Consider the following 24,156-nt stretch of genomic DNA (forward strand, 5'->3'; position numbering starts at 1 on the left):
GCCGCCAGCAGTCACTCACCACTGACTAAAACGTCTTGACTTGTGTATTCCAGGTGGGTTGAGTGTCCAGGTAGTTGTATATGTAGCACCAGTGTGTGAGTTAATGGGGTTAAGGAGACGTTTTGGGTGTTGGAACCAAAGTTGTTGTGTGTTTTACGTTATTAGAGTAATGGCTAACTGGCCCCAGCAAAAGCTACCGTTAGCTCAAGTCGACGTTGACTGCTCGAGCCCCGCGCAAAAACAGCGGTTGTCGGTGTCTGGCTGCCAGCAGTCACTCGCCACTCTGACTAACACGTATTGACTTGTGTAATCCAGGAATAAATCACATGTGACACACTAGTTTCTCCCTCCTGTGTGTGTGTGTGTGTGTGTGTGTGTGTGTGTGTGTGTGTGTGTGTGTGTGTGTAACGTGGTTATGTTGCATTGATTGTGCATATACAGTAGAAATTACTAGTGATTGTTGTGGTAATAGCTGTAATGATAATAGTAAATAGAAGCAAGGTTTTTTTTCTTGTTTTTTTGTGATTGGAATCACAATTCTTCTTCTTTTCCCTTCAGGGTTCGCCACAGCGACTCAACCTTCTCCGTCTAACCCTATTCTCTGTATCCTCCTCTCTCACACCAACTACCATCATATCCTCTCTCACTGCGTCCATAAATCTTTGCTTTGGTCTTCCTTGAGACCTCCTGCTTTGCAGTTCCAATCCAACATCCTCTGTACATGACTGAACCATCTCAGTCTGGCTTCTCTGAGCGTCTCTCCAAAACATCTAACGTGCTGTTCCTCTAGACCAGGGGTGGATTCACTTTCACCGGGGATGCAATGGCACTGACTCCGCTGTGCTTGGTGTGTGGTGAGAAGCTATCAAATGGCGCCATGGTGCCCAGCACGCTTAGACGCCATCTCCAAACGTAACACCCTTCAGTTCAAAACAAACTGATGGACTATTTTGAACGCTTACAGACAAACAATGAGAAAGAGGCAATGTTTTGGAGAAAACCCACAAAAGTAAATGAGAGCCCCCTCAAAGCTAGCTACCTTGGTACTGAACTCGTTGCTAAATAGAAAAAGTCCCACACTGTGGCAGAAACATTAATACTACCAGTTTATAAAGATTGAACAAGGGCTTCGTGTGTGTCTTTCTACCATGACTGCCAGGATATCATTTTTGTGTTAATCAACACAGCCCCAGGTTTCACAGTAAGTATAAATACATTAAAAACTATATTATTAACTATACAGATGATATGTACTGTGTTAGAGTGTCTTCTTCTTTCGGCTTTTCCCTTCAGGGGTCGCCACAGCGAATCAACTTTCTCCATCTAACCCTATTCTCCGTATCCTCCTCTCTCGCACTAACTACCTTCATATCCTCACTCACTACGTCCATAAATCTTCTCTTTGGTCTTCCTCGAGACCTCTTGCCTGGCAGCTCCAATTCCAGCATCCGTCTACCAATATATTCTCTATCCCTCCTCTGTACATGACCGAACCATCTCAGTCTGGCTTCTCTGACCTTCTCTCCAAAACATACAACGTGCTGTTCCTCTGATAGACTCATTTCTGATCATATCTATCCTGGTCACTCCCAAAGAGAACCTCAACATCTTCATCTCTGCAACCTGTAGTTCTGCCTCCTGTCTTTTGGTCATTGTAACAGTTTCTAGGCCATATAGCATCGCTGGTCTCACCACTGTCTTGTATACCTTTCCTTTTTATTCTGGCTGATAGTCTTCTATCACATAGTACCCCGGACACTTTTCTCCACCCATTCCAACCTGCTTGTCAAACCTGTCTCCACCTCTTTTCCACACTCTCCGTTGCTCTGGACTGTTGACCCTAAGTGCCTCTAAATCCTCCAGCTTCTTGATCTCCTCTCCCTGTAGCCTCACCGTTCCACCCGAGTTCCTCTCATTCACACACATATATTCTGTCTTGCTGCAACTAACTTTCATTCCTCTCCTTTCCAGAGCATACCTCTACCTCTAGATTTTCCTCTACCTGTTGTCTGCTCTCACTACAGATCACAATGTCATCTGGTAACATCATGGTCCATGGGGATTCCTGTCTGACCTCATCTGTCAGCCTGTCCATCACCATTGCGAACAAAAAGGGGGTCAGAGCTAATCCCTGATGGAGTCCCACCTCCACCTTGAACTTCTCTGTTACCCCTACAGCACACCGTACCACTGTCTTACAGCTAGCATGCATGTCTTGCACCAGTTTAACATACTTCTCTGCCCCTCCAGACTTCCTCACACGATACCAAAGCTCCTCTCTTGGCACCCTGTCATATGCTTTTTCTAGGTCTACAAAAACACAATGCAGCTTCCTCTGGCCTTCTCTGTACTTTTCTATTAGCATTCTCAACGCAAATACTGCATCTGTAGTACTCTTCCTAGACATGAAGCCATACTGCTGTTCACAAATGCTAACTTCTGCTCTCAGTCTAGTTTCCACGACTCTTTCTCATACCTTCATTGTATGGCTCATCAACTTTATTCCTCTATAGTTGTCACAATTCTGCACATCCCCTTTATTCTTAAAAATGCGCACTATCACACTTTGTCTCCATTCTTCAGGCATCTTCTCACTCTCCAAGATCCTGTTAAATAGTCTAGTCAGAAAATCTACCGCTGCCTCTCTTAGACACTTCCACACCTCCACAGGTATATCATCAGGACCAACTGCTTTTCCTCTCTTCATCCTCTTCAATGCCTTCCTAACTTCACTTTGAATAATTTGTGCTACTTTGTGGTCTACAATAGTCACCTCTTCTACCCTTGCCTCTCTTTCATTCTCCACATTCATCAGCTCTTCAAAGTACTCTTTCCATCTTCCCATCACTCTTCTAGCATCTGTCAATACGTTTCCCTCTCCATCCTTAATTACCCGGACCTGTTGTACATCCTTTCTATCTTTATCTCTCTGTTTCGCCAACCTGTAAAGATCATTCTCACCCTCCTTACTATCCAACAGAGCATACAAGTCATCATAAGCACTTTTTTTTGCCTTTGCTACCTCTATCTTTACCTTTCGCCGCATCTCCCTGAACTCCTGTCTGTTCTCATCAGTCCTCTCAGTATCCCACTTCTTCTTCGCTAACCGCTTTCTCTATATACACTCCTGTACTTCCTCATTCCACCACCAAGTCTCCTTATCTACTTTCCTTCCAGATGGCAAACCAAGTACTCTTCTACCTGTCTCCCTGATAACACTAGCTGTTGTTGTCCAATCATCTGGAAGCTCACCCTGACCACCCAGACCCTTTCTCAACTCCTCCCTGAAAACCATGCAACACTCTTCTCTTTTCAGTTTCCACCACTTTGTCCTCTGCTCTGCCTTTGTCCTCTTCATCCTCCTTGTCACCATCCTACAAACCACCATCCTATGGTGTCTGGCTACACTCACCTACAACTACTTTGCAGTCACTGATCTCTTTCAGGTTACCTCGTCTATACAAGATGTAGTCTGCCTGCGTGCTCCTACTTCCGCTCTTAAAAGTTACCCTATGTTCCTGTTTTTTTCTGGAAAAGGGTGTTCACTACAGCCATTTCCATCCTTTTTGCAAAATCTACCACCATCTGTCCCTCTGCATTCCTGTCCTGTATACCACATCTGCCCATTACTTCTTCATCCCCCCTATTGCCTTCACCAACATGTCCATTGAAGTCTACACCAATAACCACTCTCTCATTTCTGGAAATATTCTGCATCACTTCATCTAACCCATTCCAGAACGTCTCCTCTTCAGATTCACATCCCACATGTGGGGCATAGCCACTAACAACATTGAGCATCACACCTTCAATTTCCAGTTTCAGACTCAAAAGTCTATCTGACGGTTTTAAGATACATCTTGTGATGCAGTTTCTTGGACACATCGTCAGTGATAGTACCTGGGGTAACGGGGGGTTTCGGGTCTTTCAACTTCAGACCCCCTCACCCAGGCGACCCGGCCAGGAGTGATCAGTTCCCAACCTGCGTCCAAGAAGCGCTCATCCACTGTTTGTCCCTCTGGATCCAGAGCCATCTGGATGCCTTTTCAGCAGCCTCTGACGCTGAACAGATGGCTCTCCTTTTGCGTGCCCCTGTGATGCCCAGGAGACTGTAGGCCCTGCAGAGAGACTTCCCTGCAAAGCCACTTCCCCCGACCTTAATGGGCAAGCATTGTGCATGCCACCCCCAGTTGTGGCAGTCTTCCACCAGCTCAGCATACTCTTCCTCCTTTCTTCTGCTGGCTTCCTCCATTCTCTCCTCGCAGGGCACAGTCAGCTCTAGCATGATGACCTGCTTGGAGGACTCTGAATGTAGGACGATGTCTGGTCTTAGGCTGGTTTCTACGATGTCCTCAGGGAACTTCAGCTGTTTGCAGAGGTCCACCCTTAGCTGCCAGTCCTTTGCAGTTCCCAGAAGTCCTGCTTGGGTCTTTGGTTGGGGAGGAGGTTGTTCCCCGGCTCTGATGAATGTCACACCCTGCCTCTGTGGCTGGAAGCGCTTGCTGTGGTCAATGGCAGAGTGGGTGGACTCAGCAATTGCCTTAAGCACCTGGTCATGGCGCCAATGATAGCGGCCTTCTCCAAGTGCTTTTGGACAGCTGCTAAGGATGTGCTCCAGAGTTCCCCTTCCCTGGCACAATGTGCATGATGGAGTTTCAACCTTGCCCCAAAGAAAGAGGTTTGACGGGCTGGGCAAGACATCATAGACCGACTGGATGAGGAATTTTATACGGAATGGTTCAGCCTTCCACAACTCCATCCACGAGATCTTCCTGTCCATGGCCTCCTCCCATCTAGTCCATGCACCTTTCCGCCTTAGCCCAACCCACTGGCTCGCACGCTGTTCTTCGACACCAGCCCGCACCTCGAGTTGGACCTGGTCCTGCCTTTCCTTGCCCTTGCACTTCCTGAGGTGCGTTGTCGGAATAATTCCCAGGCCTGCCCGACCAGTTGCCACAGACCCCACAAGCTCCTTGTGGAACAGCCAAGCTTCTGCCTGGTCCACCGCCTCATGCGCCTTCCACCTTCTGCCTGTCCTCACCATGATGCCGGCTAGAACAACCTTTGGGTCCTTTGATTCCCTGTACTGGAGAACCTCCCTTGCCCTGGTGACCTTGAACTCCTCAGTAAGGCTGTTGATTGGTAGGGTCAGCTTGTTTTTATTGCCATAAAGGGCAATGCTGCTGAGACTCCGGGGAAGCCCCAACCAGCGTCGAAGGTGACTGCTGACCCTCCGCTCAAACCCTTCCACGGTGGATATAGGAAATTCATAGACAAGCAAGGGCCACAGTATCTTGGGCAGAATACTGTGCTGGTACATCCATGCCTTGAACTTCCCCGGGAGACCTGACTTGTCCACTGCTGTTAGCCAGCCTTCCAGCTGATTGTTGGTAGCCCTGATAGAGGCTGTATCCTTCAGGGAGCAGTCAAAGATCTTGCTCAGGCTTTTCTCAGGTTTCTCCATGACTGATGGGATCTGGGAGCCTCCCAGGGAGAAGTGAAACCGGTCGGTCACCCTTCCACCCTTCAGGACTAGACACCTGGATTTCTCCGGCTTGAAGTGCATGCGTGCCCAGGTGGTGAGCTTCTCCAAGCCCTGGAGGATCCATCTGCATCCTGGAACTGACGCAGTTGTTACCGTCAGGTTGTCCATAAATGCTCTGATGGGGGGCTGACAGATCCCGGACTTGGTTGTGGGCCCTCTGCACTCTGTCTCGGCAGACTTTACTAACATGTTCATAGCCAAGGCAAAGAGTATCACTGAAATGGTACATCCAGTGATTATCCCTTTCTCTAGGGATGTGACTCTGATGTTACTGTTCCAGAGGAAAATCTCAGGTAAAAGCTGTTATAGTAGTCCATGATTAAGGCCTTGATGTTACATGGGACGTGGTGCTGTTCCAATGCCACTTCCACCGGCTTGTGGGGTATGGAGCCATATGCATTAGCTAGGTCAAGCCAAAGCACAGATAGGTTCCCTTCTCCTCTCGAGCCTCCCTTATCAGCTGTGTCACTACCCCGCTGTGTTCCAGGCATCCTGGTACTTCTGGAATCCCACCCTTTTGCACAGAAGGATCGATGTATTGATTCTGGAGAAGATAGTCGGACAGTCGGCGGGAGAGGATACTGAAAAATATCTTTTCCTCGACATTGAGCAGTGAAATGGTTCGGAACTGCTCAATGGTGGTAGACTTCTCTTCCTTTGGGATCCACACCCCTTCTGCAGACCTCCATTGATGGGCAACCTCCCCCCTCCTCCAGATCACCCTTATGATTTTCCCCAGGCGCTGAAGGAGCTTGGGGCCCCTCTTGTACAGCAGGTATGGGACTCCATTGGGTCCAGGTGCTGAGTTGTTCCTTGCATTCTTGACCACAGTCTGAATTTTTTTCCAGCTGGGGGCTTTGGTGTGAAACTCAAAAGCTGGTTCAGGTGGCTGGATCAGCTCTCTGCATTCTCCTAGGTCCTCCTCCCTCACTGCGTTGCTGTATGTTTCATGAAGGTAGGTATCTACCTCCTCTTTCGTGCAGGTTAGGTGGCTGCTGCGATTCTGACCTAGCAGCTGTTTGGTGAACCCAAAGGGGTTTGCTAGGAAGGCTGTGCACCTTTTAGCTCTTTCCTTAGCCCGCCTCCTATGCCACTCAGCTCTTCTAAGGGTGAGCAGCTTTTTCCTCTGGACGCCGCAAATTTCCGCCATCCCCGGTCTCAGGTCCTCACTTGCAACCGAGAACTGTTTCTTCAAGTCCCTGAGTTCCCGACGCAGCTGTGCTATCTTCTCTGCCCTGTGATTCTTGGAGTATGGGGTTAAAGCAGCACGCCTCTCCTCTGTACCAAACCTTTCTGTGGCGAGGCTGATAACCATGGTGGCCATTATCTGGAGTTTCCTGTCAGCCCCTCCTTTTATTGTGGCCTCCAGAATACCATCCAGATTGTCATCGAACCTCTGCCACTCACTTGTTTTGCTGGCTGGAGGCCACTTGACCCGTTTTTGTTGTTGTGGGGTGTCTGGCGCTTGTGCTTCCTGAGCGTGGAGGTTCTGGGTGCTGTGGGGTGACTCCTGGCCCGGGTCCTCCTGCGTTTCACCAAGGTCCTCCGCAGTACGTCGTTGGAGGAGACTGTGGGGCTCGTCGCCTCCTGTCACCTCCTGCCGCTCGCTGAGGCAGTTCTTTGTGCGCTGCTCTGGTTGCATTTTTGCCAAGCATCCCATCTTGGGCTGATGGATCTTCAGACCCCGCGGGTTCTTTTCACCTCCAGGACGTTCCTAACGAACTCCTTCTAGATAACTCCTACTCCATTTTTGTCTTTGTCAGTACCATAATAGTACAACTTAAAGCCTGCTCCTAAGCTTCTAGCCTTACTACTTTTCCACCTGGTCTCCTGGACACACAGTATATCCACCTTCCTTCTCTGCATCATGTCGACCAACTCTACCTTTTCCTGTCATAGTCCCGATATTCAAAGTCCCTACTCTCAGTCCAAGGCTCTTTCCTTTCCTCCTCTCTCTCTGCTTCCAAACACGCACTCCTCCTCTTCTTCTTGTTCTTGTTCCTTGACCCACAGTAGCCCAATTTTCTTTAGTACCCTGTAGGTCATCAGTACCAATGGCGGTCGTTGTTAACCCGGTCCACGACCGATCCGGTATGATATGGTTATGGCTGATTCGCATGTTTGGTTTTGGCAAAAGTTTTACGCAGTATGCCCTTCCTGACGCAACCTTCTGCATTTATCCGGGCTTGGGACCGGCACAGGGAGACACTGCTCCGTCCCCCCCCCAAGGCAGGCTTGGGGAGACACGGGCCAGTCCCGCTCTGAGACTGCATTGTACTGTGTTAGAGTGTAATTTTGTGTAATTTTTGTTGCTGGTGTCCCCCAGGATTCTGTAAATGTTAAAAACTGTTGCAGCTCAAAAAAGGTTGAAAATCACTGATTTACCCTTAACTGTGAACATACTGACACACATGAATGAGCTAGACATGAAGCTACAAGGGAAAAACTGGTTTGTCCATGAAATGCAAGCAAACCCCAGAGTCTTCTGGGGTTTTGTTTTCCAAACTGGTTTTATTTTCAAAGCAAATGTCAGATTAGTCTGGTATGTACCATCTTGTGGTAACCAGGCCCGTCAAATTTTAGAAATCAATGTGGCGCCTGAGCCAAGAAGTTTGCCCACCCACACTGTGGCAGAAACATTAATACTGCCAGTTTGTAAAGCTTGAGCAAGAGCTTTGTGTGTGTCTTTCTGCCATGACTGCCAGGATATCATTTTTGTGTTAATCAACACAGCCCCAGGTTTCACAGTAAGTATAAATACATGAAAAACTATATTATTAACTATACAGATGATATGTACTGTGTTAGAGTGTCTTCTTCTTTCGGCTTTTCCCTTCAGGGGTCGCCACAGCGAATCAACTTTCTCCATCTAACCCTATTCTCCGTATCCTCCTCTCTCGCACTAACTACCTTCATATCCTCACTCACTACGTCCATAAATCTTCTCTTTGGTCTTCCTCGAGACCTCTTGCCTGGCAGCTCCAATTCCAGCATCCGTCTACCAATATATTCTCTATCCCTCCTCTGTACATGACCGAACCATCTCAGTCTGGCTTCTCTGACCTTCTCTCCAAAACATACAACGTGCTGTTCCTCTGATAGAATCATTTCTGATCCTATCCATCCTAGTCCCTCCCAAAGAGAACCTCAGCGACGTCAGCTCTTTGACCTCTAGCGCTGCCTCATTATGATTGGAATCACAATATTAATTATTATTGTTTTTGTTTGAGAGAATCACAAGAGTAAAAAGTACCTAAAAATCCCCAAAACAATTACATACAAATGTAAAACGTAATTGAGAAACATAAAAAAAACTTGAAATTAACAAATGATGAATAATTGATAGGCACCAAACAATGTATTATGAAAATTGCGTAAAAATAATTTAATTATATTGTGGTGGACACAAAGGGGCGTGGTCTCTCAGCCCATGGAACTAACGGTCGGGGCGCGTGGTACATATAGATGATCCCGGATGTTCAAGTTCCAGTTGTATTTTGTCGGTGTTTCAAATTAAAGAACTGAACTCCAAAAAAAACTATGTCGGGAATTAAATAAAGAAATTAACATTTTATACATTTAACAGAGGATAAAAATTCTCGATTTACTTCTACAATGTTTCATTTGTAAGTTCCTGTGCCCGAATCACCTCACCTTGTACTTAGAGCTTTTACTTCTAAGTACAAACGACGGAAGTCGTAGCAGGTCAAAACTGCAAAGCTTTTCCGGTTTGTGAGCTCGATCATTGAATTTACAGCAATAAACGACTCGAAAAAGTAATTCCAAAAGAAACGCTATATATCAGTGGCGGTAAGTCAAATATATTTTTTTACTACTTTATTTAGAATATACAAAGATTTCATAGCTTTTTTTGTTTCAGAAGGCCTGGAAAATGAGCAACACGGTATTAGCTTACTTAGCTCACAATATTAGCCAACATTGCGGCGAGTGCATTTTCAATGTGACGTTTTGCTGGTTAACATTTTAACCATTTACAACCTGGGATATGTATACCAATAAAAGCAATTTCTTGGATCTGACTGCTTATACTGACTGCACTCTGTGTTAAGCGAGTCCTTGTCTACACTAGAATGTTCGTTTTTGTGTGGTTTTATTAACAGGCGCATCTCAGCAGCAAAACAAAGGCAGGACACTTCTGTAATGCAAGGTGTTCCTCGCCATTACATTCCCCATCATGTCACTGGGTGACAGCCCTCACCTACTGCTCGGCCGCATCCGCTTCGTGAACAGGTGCATCGAATGTTTAAGGAAGAGCGAGCCCCTTCCAGAGAGTCTATGTTACGTGCAGAAAGAAGTTTGCTATAAAATCTGCAAGGATTCATCTTCCGCCTCCTCTACCACCTCTGGGGCCTCTACGGGAGGCTCCAGTGCCGGGAAGACTGTCTTGCCCGTCTTCGACAGTCCAAATCCGACCGTGCTCAATAAGAGACTATGTAAGTACAACATTGAACCTAAAAAAGGGACCTGTATCCGTACAACTGGTGAGGAATACTGTAACAGCCAAGGCCTCTGGGTCAAAATCAGCAAGGTAAGACTTCATTCAGTCACAACTTTTTGCCACTCGGCAACACACTTCCCTGATTGACCTGCAATCTTTACAACGCCTATGAACTTTATAAGCTCATGTGACCTTAATTTAAGTGGCTGAAACAGTGCCAAATGTGTAAGAGTAGTTGTATTTGTAACTGTCTTATTGTGCATCCTCCACCACAGTTTTAAAACTTGTGATTGTATTCTTTTTTTCAGACAACATGCCAATTCTCTCAAACTACACCCTGCTTCTCTTAATATTTGGCTGTTCTAAAACTTTTGAGTAGTTGAAATTATATTGCAAAGTATTCTCCCAAGTCTATCTTATTTATTTGTCAGTCTATCTATCTGTAGTCTATCTGTCATTTTTACAGATCAGAAATTTATGTTGATTAAAAATTGCTAGTGTAAAAGTCGGGAATCCTATATATCAGGGGTGTCAAACTCATTTCTCATCGAGGGCCACATACGGCCTAGGTCAGGGGTTGGAAACCTTTAACACCCAAAGAGCCATTTGGACCCGGTTTCCATGGAAAAGAAAACACTGGGAGCTGCAAATAATTTTTGACATCTAAAATAAAGGTAACACTGTATATATCGCTTTTTATGTCATTTACACTTTGTATAAACAAGTGTGTAGTGTGTTGCTTTTGAAATCCACAAAGTGCTACAGAAAAAATCAAATTCTATTTATGGAATGAACTCATTTTGAACATTTTGAGCTTTGGGCTTTCAGAGCGTGTAGCGTAGCCTTGACCTGAATTTTAAAAATAAATCGGGGAAAAAATCACTGTGTCAGTAAACAATAAAAAATAAATATTTGGAAAATATCTTTATAAATATTTATTTTATCTGGTTAATGGGACCTCTGCTCCTGGACTTCTGCGCACAGCATTTGCAATTCGGGACTATACCGGCTGGCGGGTATACCGCCTTCCGCGAGTGTGACGTTTATTTTGAGCAGCGGAAAATAATAAATGTAATTTTATTCTAACATTTTAAGATCACAATAATCGTCAATCTTAGAACTAAAATTTAAAAAAGGAACCAACACAAATAAAATACACTTCAATTAAATATTTATAATTTATTTTCCAAGCCACTTGGAGTCGCAGTGTAAGGATGAAAGAGTCACATGCGGCTCCTGAACTGCGTGTTGCCGACCCCTGGCCTAGGTAGATGTCAAGTGGGCCGGACCATTAAAATTACAGCATACTCAGCGAATAATAACCAAAATATCATATCTGTCCTCTGTTTCAGTGTGAAGAAGTACAAGGACATTAGGAAAATCTTGGAATTTAATGAACAATCTTTTTATAAAACATTTCATGAAACACCTCCTTTTTCCTTACACAAACGTGTAATTTACTTCTATCATTCACATGTATGCATTGCAACTGATCCCAACTGATTGTACAGAGGCACAAAACTTAAACATTGGTAATTGGTATTGAAAAATAAAGTAATGCACTTTACTTATAAAGCACTTATTAAAAAAAGGGATTTTTAAACCATTTACACATGAGCATAGGAAAGCTAAATTGAATCCCTACCTACACCTTACAAATTAAAGAGAGTGCTATCAAATGTGTAAGGAAGAAAGTATTCACCTGTCCTGTAAATGTGTAAACTTCATCCATGAAACATGCATGCACATACAATACATACTGAAAATGTATGGAGTTGCATGATCAGTAGAATTCCACCATTCTCTTTTGTAGTGAAGCTGGTGACGAACATTAAATTGCAAATTTTCACTAGCAATTAGGTAGCTGGCTTTTACCGCTGCTTCACTGATTTCTCGGCTATCGGTGGAAGTGGACTGGTATTTTCTTGAAACCGCCAGCAATTCGTTGATCTTATCTTTTCTCAGTTATCCTTGCAAGCTATCATTTTTTTTGCTGTGATGAGTCTTGTTGTGGCGCGGAATATTATATTCCTTAAATAATGAAACTTGTTGCAAACACACCAAGCACAAAGGTTTCTCGTGTGTCTCCATAAATAAATAGGACGTAGTCCATTTTTCTTTGAAACTTCTACACTCTTTTTCTACTTTTCTATGTTTTGATAACAACATTTTGGCTAATGAGGGAGTAGCGGGTAGGTAGAGAACAGGGTAAAAACAACGTCGTAACAAGCAGCAGATGGCGCATTGATAACGTCCGGTGATTGGTCTGTCTCACTGATGCGGCTTGTCTTCCATTCTGACCAAAATAGTGCGACCCCAGCGGAAAATTATTGAATTACATTTTATTAAAAAAAATTATCATTGTCTTTTATGCATTTTTTCACTTTCAAACTATCCTGTGGGCCTGATCAAACCTCCGTGCGGGCGGGTTCTGGCCTGCAGGCCGTATGTTTGACACCCCTGCTATATATTATATCAAATATATATATATATATATATATCCTATATATTGCTTTTTTTTATCTTGTTGCTAGCTAAGAATCTGGATTTTGAAAGTTCAATCATCAAACTACTGTGCAGAGATGAAAAAGGGGGGAAATGACTCCCACTCAATTTTAAAATGAAGGAGGCCATTGACATTTTGGTGTTTGAAAAAAAGCTGTGCATGCTAAAATGTATTTGTCTGTGTGTCAGTTCTGCTAGTATCTTTAGATGTATGTACCGGTATTCATTTTATTACACAAATGTATAATTTTAGGTTGCTGTCCCTCGTGCAACAAATTTAAGTCACAGGTAATGATGTTGTCCAATGGTAAATAATCCTGTGAGAGTACCCATGCCTGAAATTAATATTTAAATCATTATTAATCACAAAATCTTGACAGACAAGGCGTTTCATGTCTTTATTCAGGAACAGCTGGAGGAACACTATCTGGGTCAGGAGTTAGAGGAGGGCTGGATCTTGGTGTGTAAGCACACAGAGGGAGGTGACCGGCTCGTGCCGGTAGAGTCATCTGAGACTGTGAGCAGACAACACCTACTCTTTGGCTTTGACCATAAAGCCTGCAATAGGTGGGAGCACGTAGTAGATGTGGAAAATGCAGTGCATATGGGCTCCAAACCTAAGGTTGCAGAGTGTGATGACGCTGCTGTGAAGAAGCTGAGGTGAGGCAGCATATTCTGTCAGGGGGGTCAAATCATCTTTGTAAGTTAGTTTAATTTGAAAAAATGTGTCTTTCTTATGTCTCCAATATCAATTTTATTTATGTTTCATCATTGATTTAACATTTACTTTCTTGGTCATTTATAGATGATTTCAGCTTCTTTATCGAATACCCTTTAAAAGTTTTCAGGGTGTTTTTACAGTCCTTTAAATGCAAGTAAATTGATGACAAAATTTTAAAAAATTTCATTTAATGTATAACAGGTCAAAATTATGTTTCTTGATTAAAGAAAATCATTATTCTTCTATGTATCAATATATTGCATATCAGCTCCATTTTAGAGGAACAGATATAGTACACTAAGCAATTACAGACTCTCTCACTATATATTCAGGTATGTTCCTCCTACCTGGACATATGAATGCGATGAGGACCTGGTGCACTATTTTTATGACCACATAGGGAAGGAGGATGAGAACCTGGGTAGTGTGAAGCAGTGTGTGACCAGTATTGATGTGTCTTCCTGTTCGGTGAGGAACACTTTATCTCCAAAGAAAACTGAATCCTTTTAAAGAAATTCTTTTCCTGATTTTTAGGACATTGCACGCAGTATTGGTCATAGCTATCTTTGTCAAGTCTTTTTGAATAATTACATTACATTACATTACATTGCATTTGGCAGACGCTTTTATCCAAAGCGACTTACAATAGAGGACATAGGGACTGCAAATACACTTGCAAATACACGATGCACAGGAATAATGTTGACTTAACAAAAAAAATGCATGAGAACAATCAAATAAAGTCTGATAACATTGTTATGAAATGATGTACCTTCCACCCCGAATAAACTATCACACTCAATACTGATGCTTTGGAATCAAATAATAGGTAAAAAAAAAATAAATAATGTAAATGTCTTTGGAAAGCAATTTAAAAACTTCTAAAAACTGCCTCCAGGAGGACCCTAGTGGCGGTGCGACCTGTCTGACAGATGGTGACAAGGAAACATACTGGGAGAGTGATGGAATGCAGGGACAACACTGGATTCGTCTACACATGAAAAGAGGCACGATAGTTAAGTAAGTAACTGAGCATTAATTACTGTTTTTTTTTCTTTGCCTTTCTCTTTATAGTCAGCTTCAAGCAACATCCGAAATGGAAGTCTTTTTTTTCAACAGTTTTACTCCTCACCGTTGCATAGTAACTGTTCACGTATACCTTGAGTATTATTGGGCTGGAAATCTTAACTTGCATAGAAATTGAAGTGATATGTTTTTCTTTTTTTTTTGAACATGCAAGTTAAGCATTCCATATGCAAAATGAAGATTCCTATTTCCTTTGGTGTGAAAGTTCTCTTGCCTTAAAACAGCTTGAATCATATTTTCAACTAGTCAGTCAGCTTCAGATCTGTTGTGTAGGACTAGGTGTTGATATTTAAAATATATTTCCCAATATACTATTGTAATATTATAATTAAAAATCATATACTAAGGCATTCAAATGCACTGCTGAAATTCAATGTCAATAGCAACAACTCATGATGTGACTAATATGTGGTTAAAGATTTGTGATTTCATTGATGACAGTCATCTTCGAAAGGACAGCAAAATACAACTTTTTAATGACTACAGAAACATGGACAGGATATTTACTAATGCGTCACACTTTATTTGAATTGTGTTACATTTTAAACTTCTGTAAACCAAACGTAATTAATTTTGACATTTTACTATTTTTGACATTTTTAGCAAAAGCATCCAAGAACAAAAAAAGGTATGACAAGGAATTACAAGGAGGACATCAGGGTGTATATCTAAACTTAATAGCAAATATATTTATTTAAATACAATGCAGTTTTTGTTTTTTGTTTTTTACATTTTATAATGTAAGTCATTCATTTTCTAAAACTTTGATTCAGTGTTTTTCTATACTGCTTATCCTGCACTTGGGGTTACAGCCCATCCAAGCTAACATTCTGCAATAGTCAGGGTACACCCTTGACTGGTCATCAGTCAATCACAATACCACATATCAAGGGATAGAAAATTCAATCTGTCGTTCATCTATCTGGACAATTAAATCCTTAATTAACCCTGTGTATGTTTTTGGACTGTGGGAAAGAAACGTGAATTGACAAGGACATGTAAATCTCATACAGAAAGGCACAATTTGGAATTGAACAAGGAAATGGTAGTGCTAACCACAATATGATTTAAAACATAACTATGTTGTACAATAGAATGTTTTTCGAAAAGTTTAAAATTCAAAGTTGAACTGCAACCAGATAGTTAGTTCAACTGTACTGATCTTAGAAGTTGATTTCAATATTTAGAACAAACCCAATTTTAAAAAATACAAAAAGAATGTGTAAACTACTGAAATGAATAAAAGAAGTTTTAACGGAGAGCTTTTCCTTGATCTTCAGTAAACTGGTACTGACAGTGGACTCAACAGATGACAACTACATGCCCAAGAGGGTCACAGTATATGGAGGCGAGGGAGACAATCTAAAAAAGCTGAGCGATGTCACCATTGATGAGTGAGCTTTTTCACAATGTGTTTGTTCACTGACAAGGGGTTCAAATGATAAAACAGAATGCACCTTGTGATAAAAGGCTAAATATTTTTACATTTAGTTGCTGACGAAAATTTGTTTCATCTCCAGTAATCTTATTGGTGAGGTTTGTGTGTTGGAGGATATGTCGTTTCACTTGCCTGTCATTGAGATCCGAATTGAAGAATGTAGGGGTAAGATTTTAGAAGTAGTTTGTCCAGTTATTTAACTAACATAAGTTTTGTCCGACAAAACAAATGGAAATAGCAACTCTGTCATTTGCAGATGAGGGGATTGATGTCAGAATCCGAGGATTAAAGATCAAATCATCTTGTGAAAGAGATCTTGGACTGAATGCTGATGTTTTCCAGTCCTCAAACCTGGTGCGGTACCCTCGTTTGCAAGGCACCCTGCCCGATGTCTTGTATCGCCGTGCACTTATTATTCAGAGGTAGGCCTCAATACTGGATGTCATTCATCTGCAGTTCTTGCACCAGTTTTATCAAGGCTGGCTAATGTATCAATGTATATTATATACTGAAGTGAACTGATGAAGCCTCTTGGATGGGAAGTGAAATGTCTTCAAGAAAAAAGAAGAAAACCTTAGTCTAGAAATACATGGAAAGTTGCGCAACCAGTCCACTATGCTTTGTAGACTGAGGGACATGGTTAAAGGCCTTCCTTAAGAGAGTTGTGTGGAGGGTTCTCTGGGAATATAGGGTACCGGAACACCTGATATGGGCCATTCCGCATATTTCTTTGCAGTTGGTTGCATTTGTATTCCGAAAGGGCTGGACTCTATGAGGGCTGCACTTCACCGATTCATAACCTTTATGTACAGGTACATAACCTTTATGGACAGGATTTCCAGGCACAGCTGAGGCTTTGATAGAAGCCAGTTTGGTGGCCTCAGGATTGGGTCTATGCTTTGTATGAATGGTGTGATTCTGTTGGCTTTAGCCGACTTTCATACCCAAATTTCAATGGAGAAGTTTGCAGCCAGATGTAAATCAGCTGGGATTAGAATCTTCACCTCCAAAATCAAGGCCATGGTACTCCTCTGGAAAAAGGTGTTGTGCCCTCTCCAGGTCCAGGATGAGATCCTGCTCCCAGTGGAGGGGTTTGAAGATCTTGAGATGAGATGAGATGAGATGAGATGAGATGAGAACAACTTTATTTATCCCGAAGGAAATTGTTGAGCACTTATCTTAATCTTAAGCACTTATTCACAAGTGAGGGTAAAATGGAGCAGGAGATCGACAAGCAGATAATTGCAGAACGAATTTCCCCACGGGGATTGATATAGGATAAATTATTATATGTGTGATGCAGTGATGCAGACTGCATTGATCTGGTATGGTAAAGAAGGACGTGAACTGGAAAGCAAAGCTCTTGATTTACCAGTCCTTCTACGATGCTAACTTCACCCATGGCTATTACTGTAAATTCCGGACGATAAGCCACGACTTTTTTCACTTAAGCAACGATGCGGCTAATTTATGGATTTTGGGGGGGAGGGCTAATGAGCTTCACGCCGCTAAAACATTTATCCTTTTCACATTGGATCGATGAAATGACCGAGAAATTCTAGGCTTTTCAACTCCCCCAGCATAAGTGGCCAAAGAAGCAGAAAATGAATAGATGGATGGTTGTCTTTGTCTCCAATTTCCTTGAAATTTTTCAAAATTATTGGAAAATGTCATGTTTACCGGTAAACTGACATTTACTCACACAAATGTACAAAGATATAGTTAAAATCCACCATGATATTTATGCTAGAAATTTGTTGATCAAAAACAGCAGAAGTTCCCCCCAAAAACTCAAATTGAGAATGAAAAAGAAGTTTCTAACAAAAAAGTAGAACTTAAGTACTTCCTTTTATCTAAGAGATCTATGTTTGTTTACATATATATATTTCATGTCTAACATGCTAACCTGTATCAATACTGAAAGAAGAAATTCTGAATTTGTTCAAAGAAACCTAAGGCTTTGTTTACATTCCCTACAGGTTTATCTGCCTCCTGGACAGTGTGCTTCCACACTTGGTGCCAGCATGGGACTATTGCCTTGGTACCTTCAACCATATCAAAGTGTGTAAACTTTGTAAAATTTGCACTATGCTTTTTTAATAAGAATAATGCTAACTACTAAAAAAGCTGACACTTATTTTAATGTGATGTACTTGATTTTTGTATTTTCTATTTATGATGAAGAAAAGGGGAAATTATTTTCAGTGTAGTCATTGATAAAAACAATGAACCAAAACCTTGTGAATGTGGTCAGAACAAGTCATGACAAGTTAAATTTTAGTAATAAAGTCAAAGTACAGTAAAATATTCATAATGGTTTTTTTTTGTTTTTTCTCTAACAGGTGACTCATCTTTTGTAGTGACTTGTGCCATTATACTGAAAATCAGTCCATAATTTCTTCACACGAGAGTCCATTATTAAATTTACCAATGATGCAGCTATTATTCAAATAAAGCATGAAAATAAAGTTGCAATCGTTCCAGTGTGAAATAAAAAAAAAGGATTCATCGTGGACACAACAATGATAATTGAATTAGGAAAATTGCCTTCCCTTTTTAAAAAAAGATAGTCCAATTTTAACAGCCCAGTGAAAATTCAATGAGGCAAAATATGTTGAGTGTATGAAAATCGTTCATTTCATTAAGTTTTTAATCCTTTTTACTTTACCATTATTGTTTTTGTTCGTAGCAATACTCCCACAACATCAATTTGTTTCTCTTGTCACCATCTAGAGCATAAAGCAGTTCTTGCTGTTATCCAAACGCCGCTCGGCGCTCATAACGCAGTGTCTTAAGGACTCAGAGACCAGTAAGCCAAACTTCATGCCTCGCCTTTACATCAACAGACGCCTGGCTATGGAACATAGAGACAACTCCACATTGGACCCCAGCTGCAAGAACACTGTGTTCAATCAAGTGAGCACATCAAGTTCATTTGAAAACATGCACTGTAGTCTTGATTTTTTTTGTTTTTTACTTTTCCAGCACGACTGACTCCACTCACTATTTGTTCACATATAAATAATCTAATGCCGGAGTTATCAAACATTTTCGATAGTTATGTTATGAATGCAACTGTTAAATCTTTTTTTTTTATTCTCTTCAAAGGTATATGAAGGTCTCAAGCCATCTGACAAACTTGAGAAGACTTTGGATTATAGGTGTAATGGTTTAACATTCCATCACTAAATACGGTTGACATTAATTAACATTAAAGTCAATAAAGTATTTCCTCTTGTCAGATGGCCTGCTCGCTATGACCAGTGGTGGGAGTGTAAGTTCATCGCAGAGGGAATTATTGACCAGGGTGGTGGGTTTCGGGACAGCCTGGCAGATATGTCTGAGGAGCTTTGCCCCAGCTCAGCCGAGTGTCCAATGCCTCTGCCTTTCTTTAGCCGAGCATCCAACCAGGTAATCAGTCACCTGTTGGCGGCTAAATTTGAACTGTACAAGTCCATGGACTTAAACAAGATAAAATAAACTGAGGGTACGTCAGTTATGAAAGTGAAAATGAAAACCCACATGGTTTCTAACACCTAGAAAATAGCAACCTTTTTGGCCATAGCTCCTTTGTTTTTGTTCTAGATTTCTGACCATTTTTGTGATCAAACTGTAGTTATAGATGATTAAAGGTCATTTAGGTTGCATAAACGATGGTATTGCTGCAGTCATACAGATTGAGGCAAATTGTTTAATGACAGTGACACTTTATTGACACAATGAATTACAAATCATGCATCTTTTTTTTTTTTTTTTTTTTTTTTTTTTTAAACAGGAGGATATAATAGTTGGTTGTTGATATTTTCACAGGGCTCCTTGGAGGCCAGAGATTACTATGTCCCCAACCCTTCCTGTAGGGAGTTTCACAAGTACGAGTGGATTGGTCAGCTAATGGGGGCTTCACTCCGGGGGAAAGATTTCCTGGTGAGTAATTCTATTGATCAAACACTTGATTCAGTTAGGTTTTTAACATGTTTAGCTTAGAAAATTATTTGATTTGAAATCGATTTGATTTATCTTTGGCTCAATCTATAGGTACTGGCCCTACCTGGGCTGGTGTGGAAGCAGCTGACTGCAGAAGCGGTCAGCTGGGACAAAGATTTCCCTGCTGTGGACTCTGTACTTGTGAGGACATTCAATTTATCACACAATCCTTAAACAGTACAAAAAATAATATTCAGAGTTGGAAGGAATGGCAAAGCTATATGGTCTTTCTTTATTAACTAATATTTACAGGACTGTCTTAGAACATTAGAGTATTGTGATAAAGTTCTTTATTTTCTGTAATGCAGTTAAAAAACAAAATTGTCATACATTCTGGATTCATTACATATCCACTGAAATATAGCAAGCCTTTTATTATTTTCATATTGCCGATTAAGGCTTCCAGCTTGAGAAAACTCAAAACTCCTATCTCAAAATATTAGAATATCATGAAAAAGTATACTAGTAGGCTATTCAACTAATCACTTGAATTGTCTAATTAACTCGAAACACCTGCAAGTGTTTCCTGAGCCTTGCAAAACACCAATCACAAGTATGGGGAAGACTGCTGATCTGACTGCTGTCCAGAGGACCATCATTGACACCCTCCATCAAGAGGGTAAGACACAAAAAGAAATTTCTCAAAGAGCAGGCTGTTGACAGAGTGCAGTTTCAAAGCACATTCACAAAAAGTCTGTTGGAAGGGGAAATGTGGCAGGAAACGCTGCACAACCAAGAGAGATGACCGCAGCATTGTGAAGCTGCTTCCAGAATTCGAGGGAGCTTCAGAGACAGTGGATTGAAACTGGAGTCCAGGTATCAAAAGCCACTGTCCACAGATGTGTCTGGGAAATGGGCTACAATAGCTGTATTCCCATGGTTAAGCAAATTCTGAACTCAAGACAACAGAAGATGCGTCTGACTTGGAATATGGAAAAGAAGCACTGGGCAGTTGCAGAGTGGTCCAAAGTCCTCTTTTCAGACGACAGCAAGTTTTGTATTTCATTTAGAAGTCAAGGCGCCAGAGTCTGGAGAAAGGCTGGAGAGGAGCAAAATCCAAGTTGAAGTTCCCACAGTCAGCGATGGTGTGGGGAGCCATGTCAGCTGCTGGTGTTGGTCCACTGTGTTTCATCAAGTCCAGAGTAAATACAGCTGTATACCAAGAGATTTTAGAGCACTATATGCTTCCGTCTGCTGAAAAGCTCTATGGAAATGATGATTTCATTTTCCAGCATGATCTGGCACCTGCCCACAGTGCCAAAACCACCAGTAACTGGTGTACTGACCATGGCATTACTGTCCTCAATTGTCCTGCCAATTCCCCTGACCTGAACCCCATTGAGAATTTCTGGGGTATTGTGAAGAAGAAGCTGAAAGACACCAGACCCAACAATGCAAATGAGCTAAAGGCCGCTATCAAAGCATCCTGAGCATCCATAACACCTCAGCAATGCCACAGGCTGATTGCCTCCATGCCATGGCACATTGATGCAGTTATCCATGCAAAAGGATTCCCAACCAAGTACTGAGTGCATTAATGGACATTTTCAAATGATTGATTTTGTTTTGCTGTTATAAGGTTTTTTTTTTACTTAGTCTGAGGAAATATTCTAATATTTTGAGGTAGGATTTTGAGTTTTCTTAACATGTACGCCACAATCAGCAATATCAAAATGATAAAAGGCTTGCAATATTTCGGTTGATTTGTAATTAATCTAGAATGTATGACATTTTTGTTTTTTTAATTGCATTACAGAAAATAAAGAACTTTATCACAATGTTCTAATTTTCTGAGACAGTCCTATATGTCCTAGACTGCCATCAACCTGAATATATATGAGCCTTTACATAGGTTCATCTATATATAGATGTATAGGTCAATGAATATAGACTTTCAGAGTGATGTGTTTGTCTATTGATGTAAAGAATATTGGAATTCCTACTCATTTAAAGATACTGTAATCAAGACATCATGGCATTTCAGCTATTTCTTAGAGGAGGAGTTTATTAGCCAAACTTGGTCTTAAACATGAATGACAGGGTCAAAGACCTGCAAACTGTGTTTAATGGTACAAACAGGCAAAAAACATTAGCATCAGCTCCTGAAGACCATATACAGTTTTTTTTTTCATGGAGTTCATATTTTTTACACCCTATCAATTACTTAAATATAATGGTCTCTTTGTTGACATAATATGTCATCTTTGTTTTTAGTAAGAGTTTTGTTTTTTCAGGTAAATTTATTGGATGCCATGGAAAATATGGACCAGGAGACATTTGAGTTCAGGTTTGGAGAGGAGCTTGTTTACACTACCCCACTTAGCAATGGACAGATGGTGGAGCTCATCCCTGGGGGCAGTAATGTGGCTGTTGGGTATGAGGACCGTAAGAAGTTCATTCACCTGGTAAAGAAGGCTCGATTGGATGAGAGCAAGCAGCAGGTTAAAATGTTTTCTATTTCACTCCTTGTTAACGGCCCTTTTATTTAGAATTCTGTTTCGCCGCTACCTTTAATTCATCAACATTATCTATCAATTGGTGGTTGTAGATTGAAGCCATACAAGCAGGCCTGCTCAAGGTGGTTCCACAGGCTGTCCTGGATTTGCTTACATGGCAGGAAGTGGAAAAGAAAGTTTGTGGGGACCCTGAGATTACAGTGGAAGCACTGAAACGACTCAGTGAGTGCCGAGCTAATTGATGTAAAATAAGACTCAAAGAATTAAAGTAAACTATCGTTTTAAACTTCACATGAGGAATTGAAGCTTCATGTGTGTTTCTGCAAAGGAGTCGACATAATCAATGTTTTTCCATCCAGCTCGCTATGAAGACCTGGAACAAAGTGATGTCAGGGTGCAGTACTTGTGGGAAGCATTGACAAACTTTACTAATGGTCTGTAAAACACTCTGTGAGCCAGTATTTTTCATAACCTAATGACTTTTGGTCTCAACATGTAGTTGAAAAAATTACTTTGTGCCTTTTAATTGTTGAGCCTAAAAGAATTACTGTAAATTCTATTTTTTTAGAGGACCGTAGCAGATTCCTAAGATTTGTAACAGGCAGAAGCCGTCTTCCTGCCCCTATCTACATCTTCCCTGACAAACAAGGGTATGTGCAAAATAACCTACTAAATCTTTCATATGCAAAGAGAACTTTCAAAGAATTATTACAGTGATTATCACACACTGTCTCCCGTGCAGCTCTGAAACAACTGATGCACTTCCACAGTCCTCTACCTGTTCCAGCACACTTTACTTACCCAACTATCCAAGGTATTGTGTTTTTTTTTAATATTTGTATTATTTTTTTTGGTGCAATATATCACAAAAATTTTACAATTTAAAATGATTATACTCTATTTTCTTTTCCAATTGATGTTTCTGCAGCGCAAAGATCTGTGAGGAGAAGCTCCGCTACGCTGCCTATAACTGTGTAGCCATTGATACAGACATGAGCCCTTGGGAAGAGTGATCTGTTTCGTCAAATTTTATTATTCAGTTTTGATTAAATGAATCTTGACAACTTTATAAGCATCATTTTCATCTTTATGTAATAAAAAACAATGGGACAGACCTAAATGACATCTTGATTTACATTTAGGGCCTAGGCTAGGTCTATTGAATTGGCAGCCAGCGGGCCCTGGCGCACGCCAGTTTCGCCCAACCTGTGGTCCTGGCAGAGAAGCAGTGGCCAACATGTTTTTCGGGAGATAAAAAAATTGCTGCTCCATAGAGATTTTGATCTGTAATAGGTTTACATCATTTATAGTCTCTAATAATGTAGGTTCTCATTAGTACAGGCAGTAAATGCAAGTCCATGTAGCCCATCAACAGTCAACCCACAATTCAGTGTACTTGTTTTATAGCGCTGCCATTTCTGGCAATAGTGACAAGATACAAAGTCTGAAACGTGCCCTATTCATCTCCAAAATATCAAACTGACAGCCTTATTTATGTATTCATTATGTACTGTATATGTATCTGTGTAAGTGAAGAAATTAGTTAATGCATGGTGGAGCAGATGGAGAAAAGAGTCAGAGGTTATGTGTGATAAAAAGAGTATCAGCCAGGATAAAGGGAAAGGTTTACAAGACAGGTGAGACCAGCAATGCTGTGTGGTTTGGAGACAGTTGGGTTGAGGAAAACAGAAAGCAGAGCTGGGGGTAGGAGAGATGAAGATGGCTCTGAAGATTTGAGAAGCCAAGCCAAAATGGTTCAGGCATGTACAGAGAAGGGATATCGAACCTATTGGTAGAATGATGCTAGGTTTTCAAGCTACTCAAGATTTTATGCAAGCAGAATGAAATTTTGTTGAGAGCTCCTACCTCGGAATACGCATAAAAAAGAGGCACACCAGTATAAATGAACATAGTATGTACATACGGGTAGACATGGTATGTTCAATGAACAATGTATGTACA

At 41.4% G+C, this 24,156-nt stretch overlaps 2 protein-coding genes across 4 annotated transcripts; one reads left to right on the plus strand and one right to left on the minus strand.

Annotated features, from left to right (window-relative positions):
- On the plus strand, positions 1-23,309 carry hectd3 (HECT domain containing 3). Of its 3 annotated transcripts, none has more exons than XM_086175429.1 (20): positions 1-53; positions 9,667-10,094; positions 12,916-13,169; positions 13,563-13,698; positions 14,129-14,250; positions 15,597-15,710; positions 15,837-15,919; positions 16,011-16,176; positions 17,734-17,815; positions 18,488-18,670; positions 18,863-18,915; positions 18,997-19,165; positions 19,565-19,678; positions 19,790-19,879; positions 21,973-22,179; positions 22,287-22,416; positions 22,554-22,628; positions 22,763-22,844; positions 22,937-23,008; positions 23,123-23,309. In XM_086175429.1, exons 2-20 carry the CDS (start codon positions 9,741-9,743, stop codon positions 23,205-23,207), a joined length of 2,571 nt encoding a protein of 856 aa, XP_086031555.1. In that variant the 5' UTR covers positions 1-53; positions 9,667-9,740; the 3' UTR covers positions 23,208-23,309. The 3 variants fall into 3 exon arrangements, with proteins under 3 accessions (XP_086031555.1, XP_086031554.1, XP_086031556.1); XM_086175428.1 differs by lacking the exon at positions 1-53 and adding an exon at positions 9,219-9,355; XM_086175430.1 differs by lacking the exons at positions 1-53; positions 9,667-10,094 and adding an exon at positions 12,616-12,797.
- LOC147217684 (uncharacterized) lies at positions 3,859-7,207 on the minus strand. The gene is given in 3 exon segments (XM_086175427.1): positions 3,859-5,799; positions 5,802-5,987; positions 5,990-7,207. Coding segments are annotated over 3 exon segments (3,231 nt in total). The 5' UTR covers positions 7,206-7,207; the 3' UTR covers positions 3,859-3,970.
- Positions 23,310-24,156: the final 847 nt, after the last annotated feature.

This window comes from Fistularia commersonii, chromosome 28 (genome assembly GCF_037954325.1).
Source record: "Fistularia commersonii isolate RoL2024-O1a breed Wild chromosome 28, RoL_Fcom_v1.0, whole genome shotgun sequence".
Classification (NCBI taxonomy): Eukaryota; Metazoa; Chordata; class Actinopteri; order Syngnathiformes; family Fistulariidae; genus Fistularia; species Fistularia commersonii.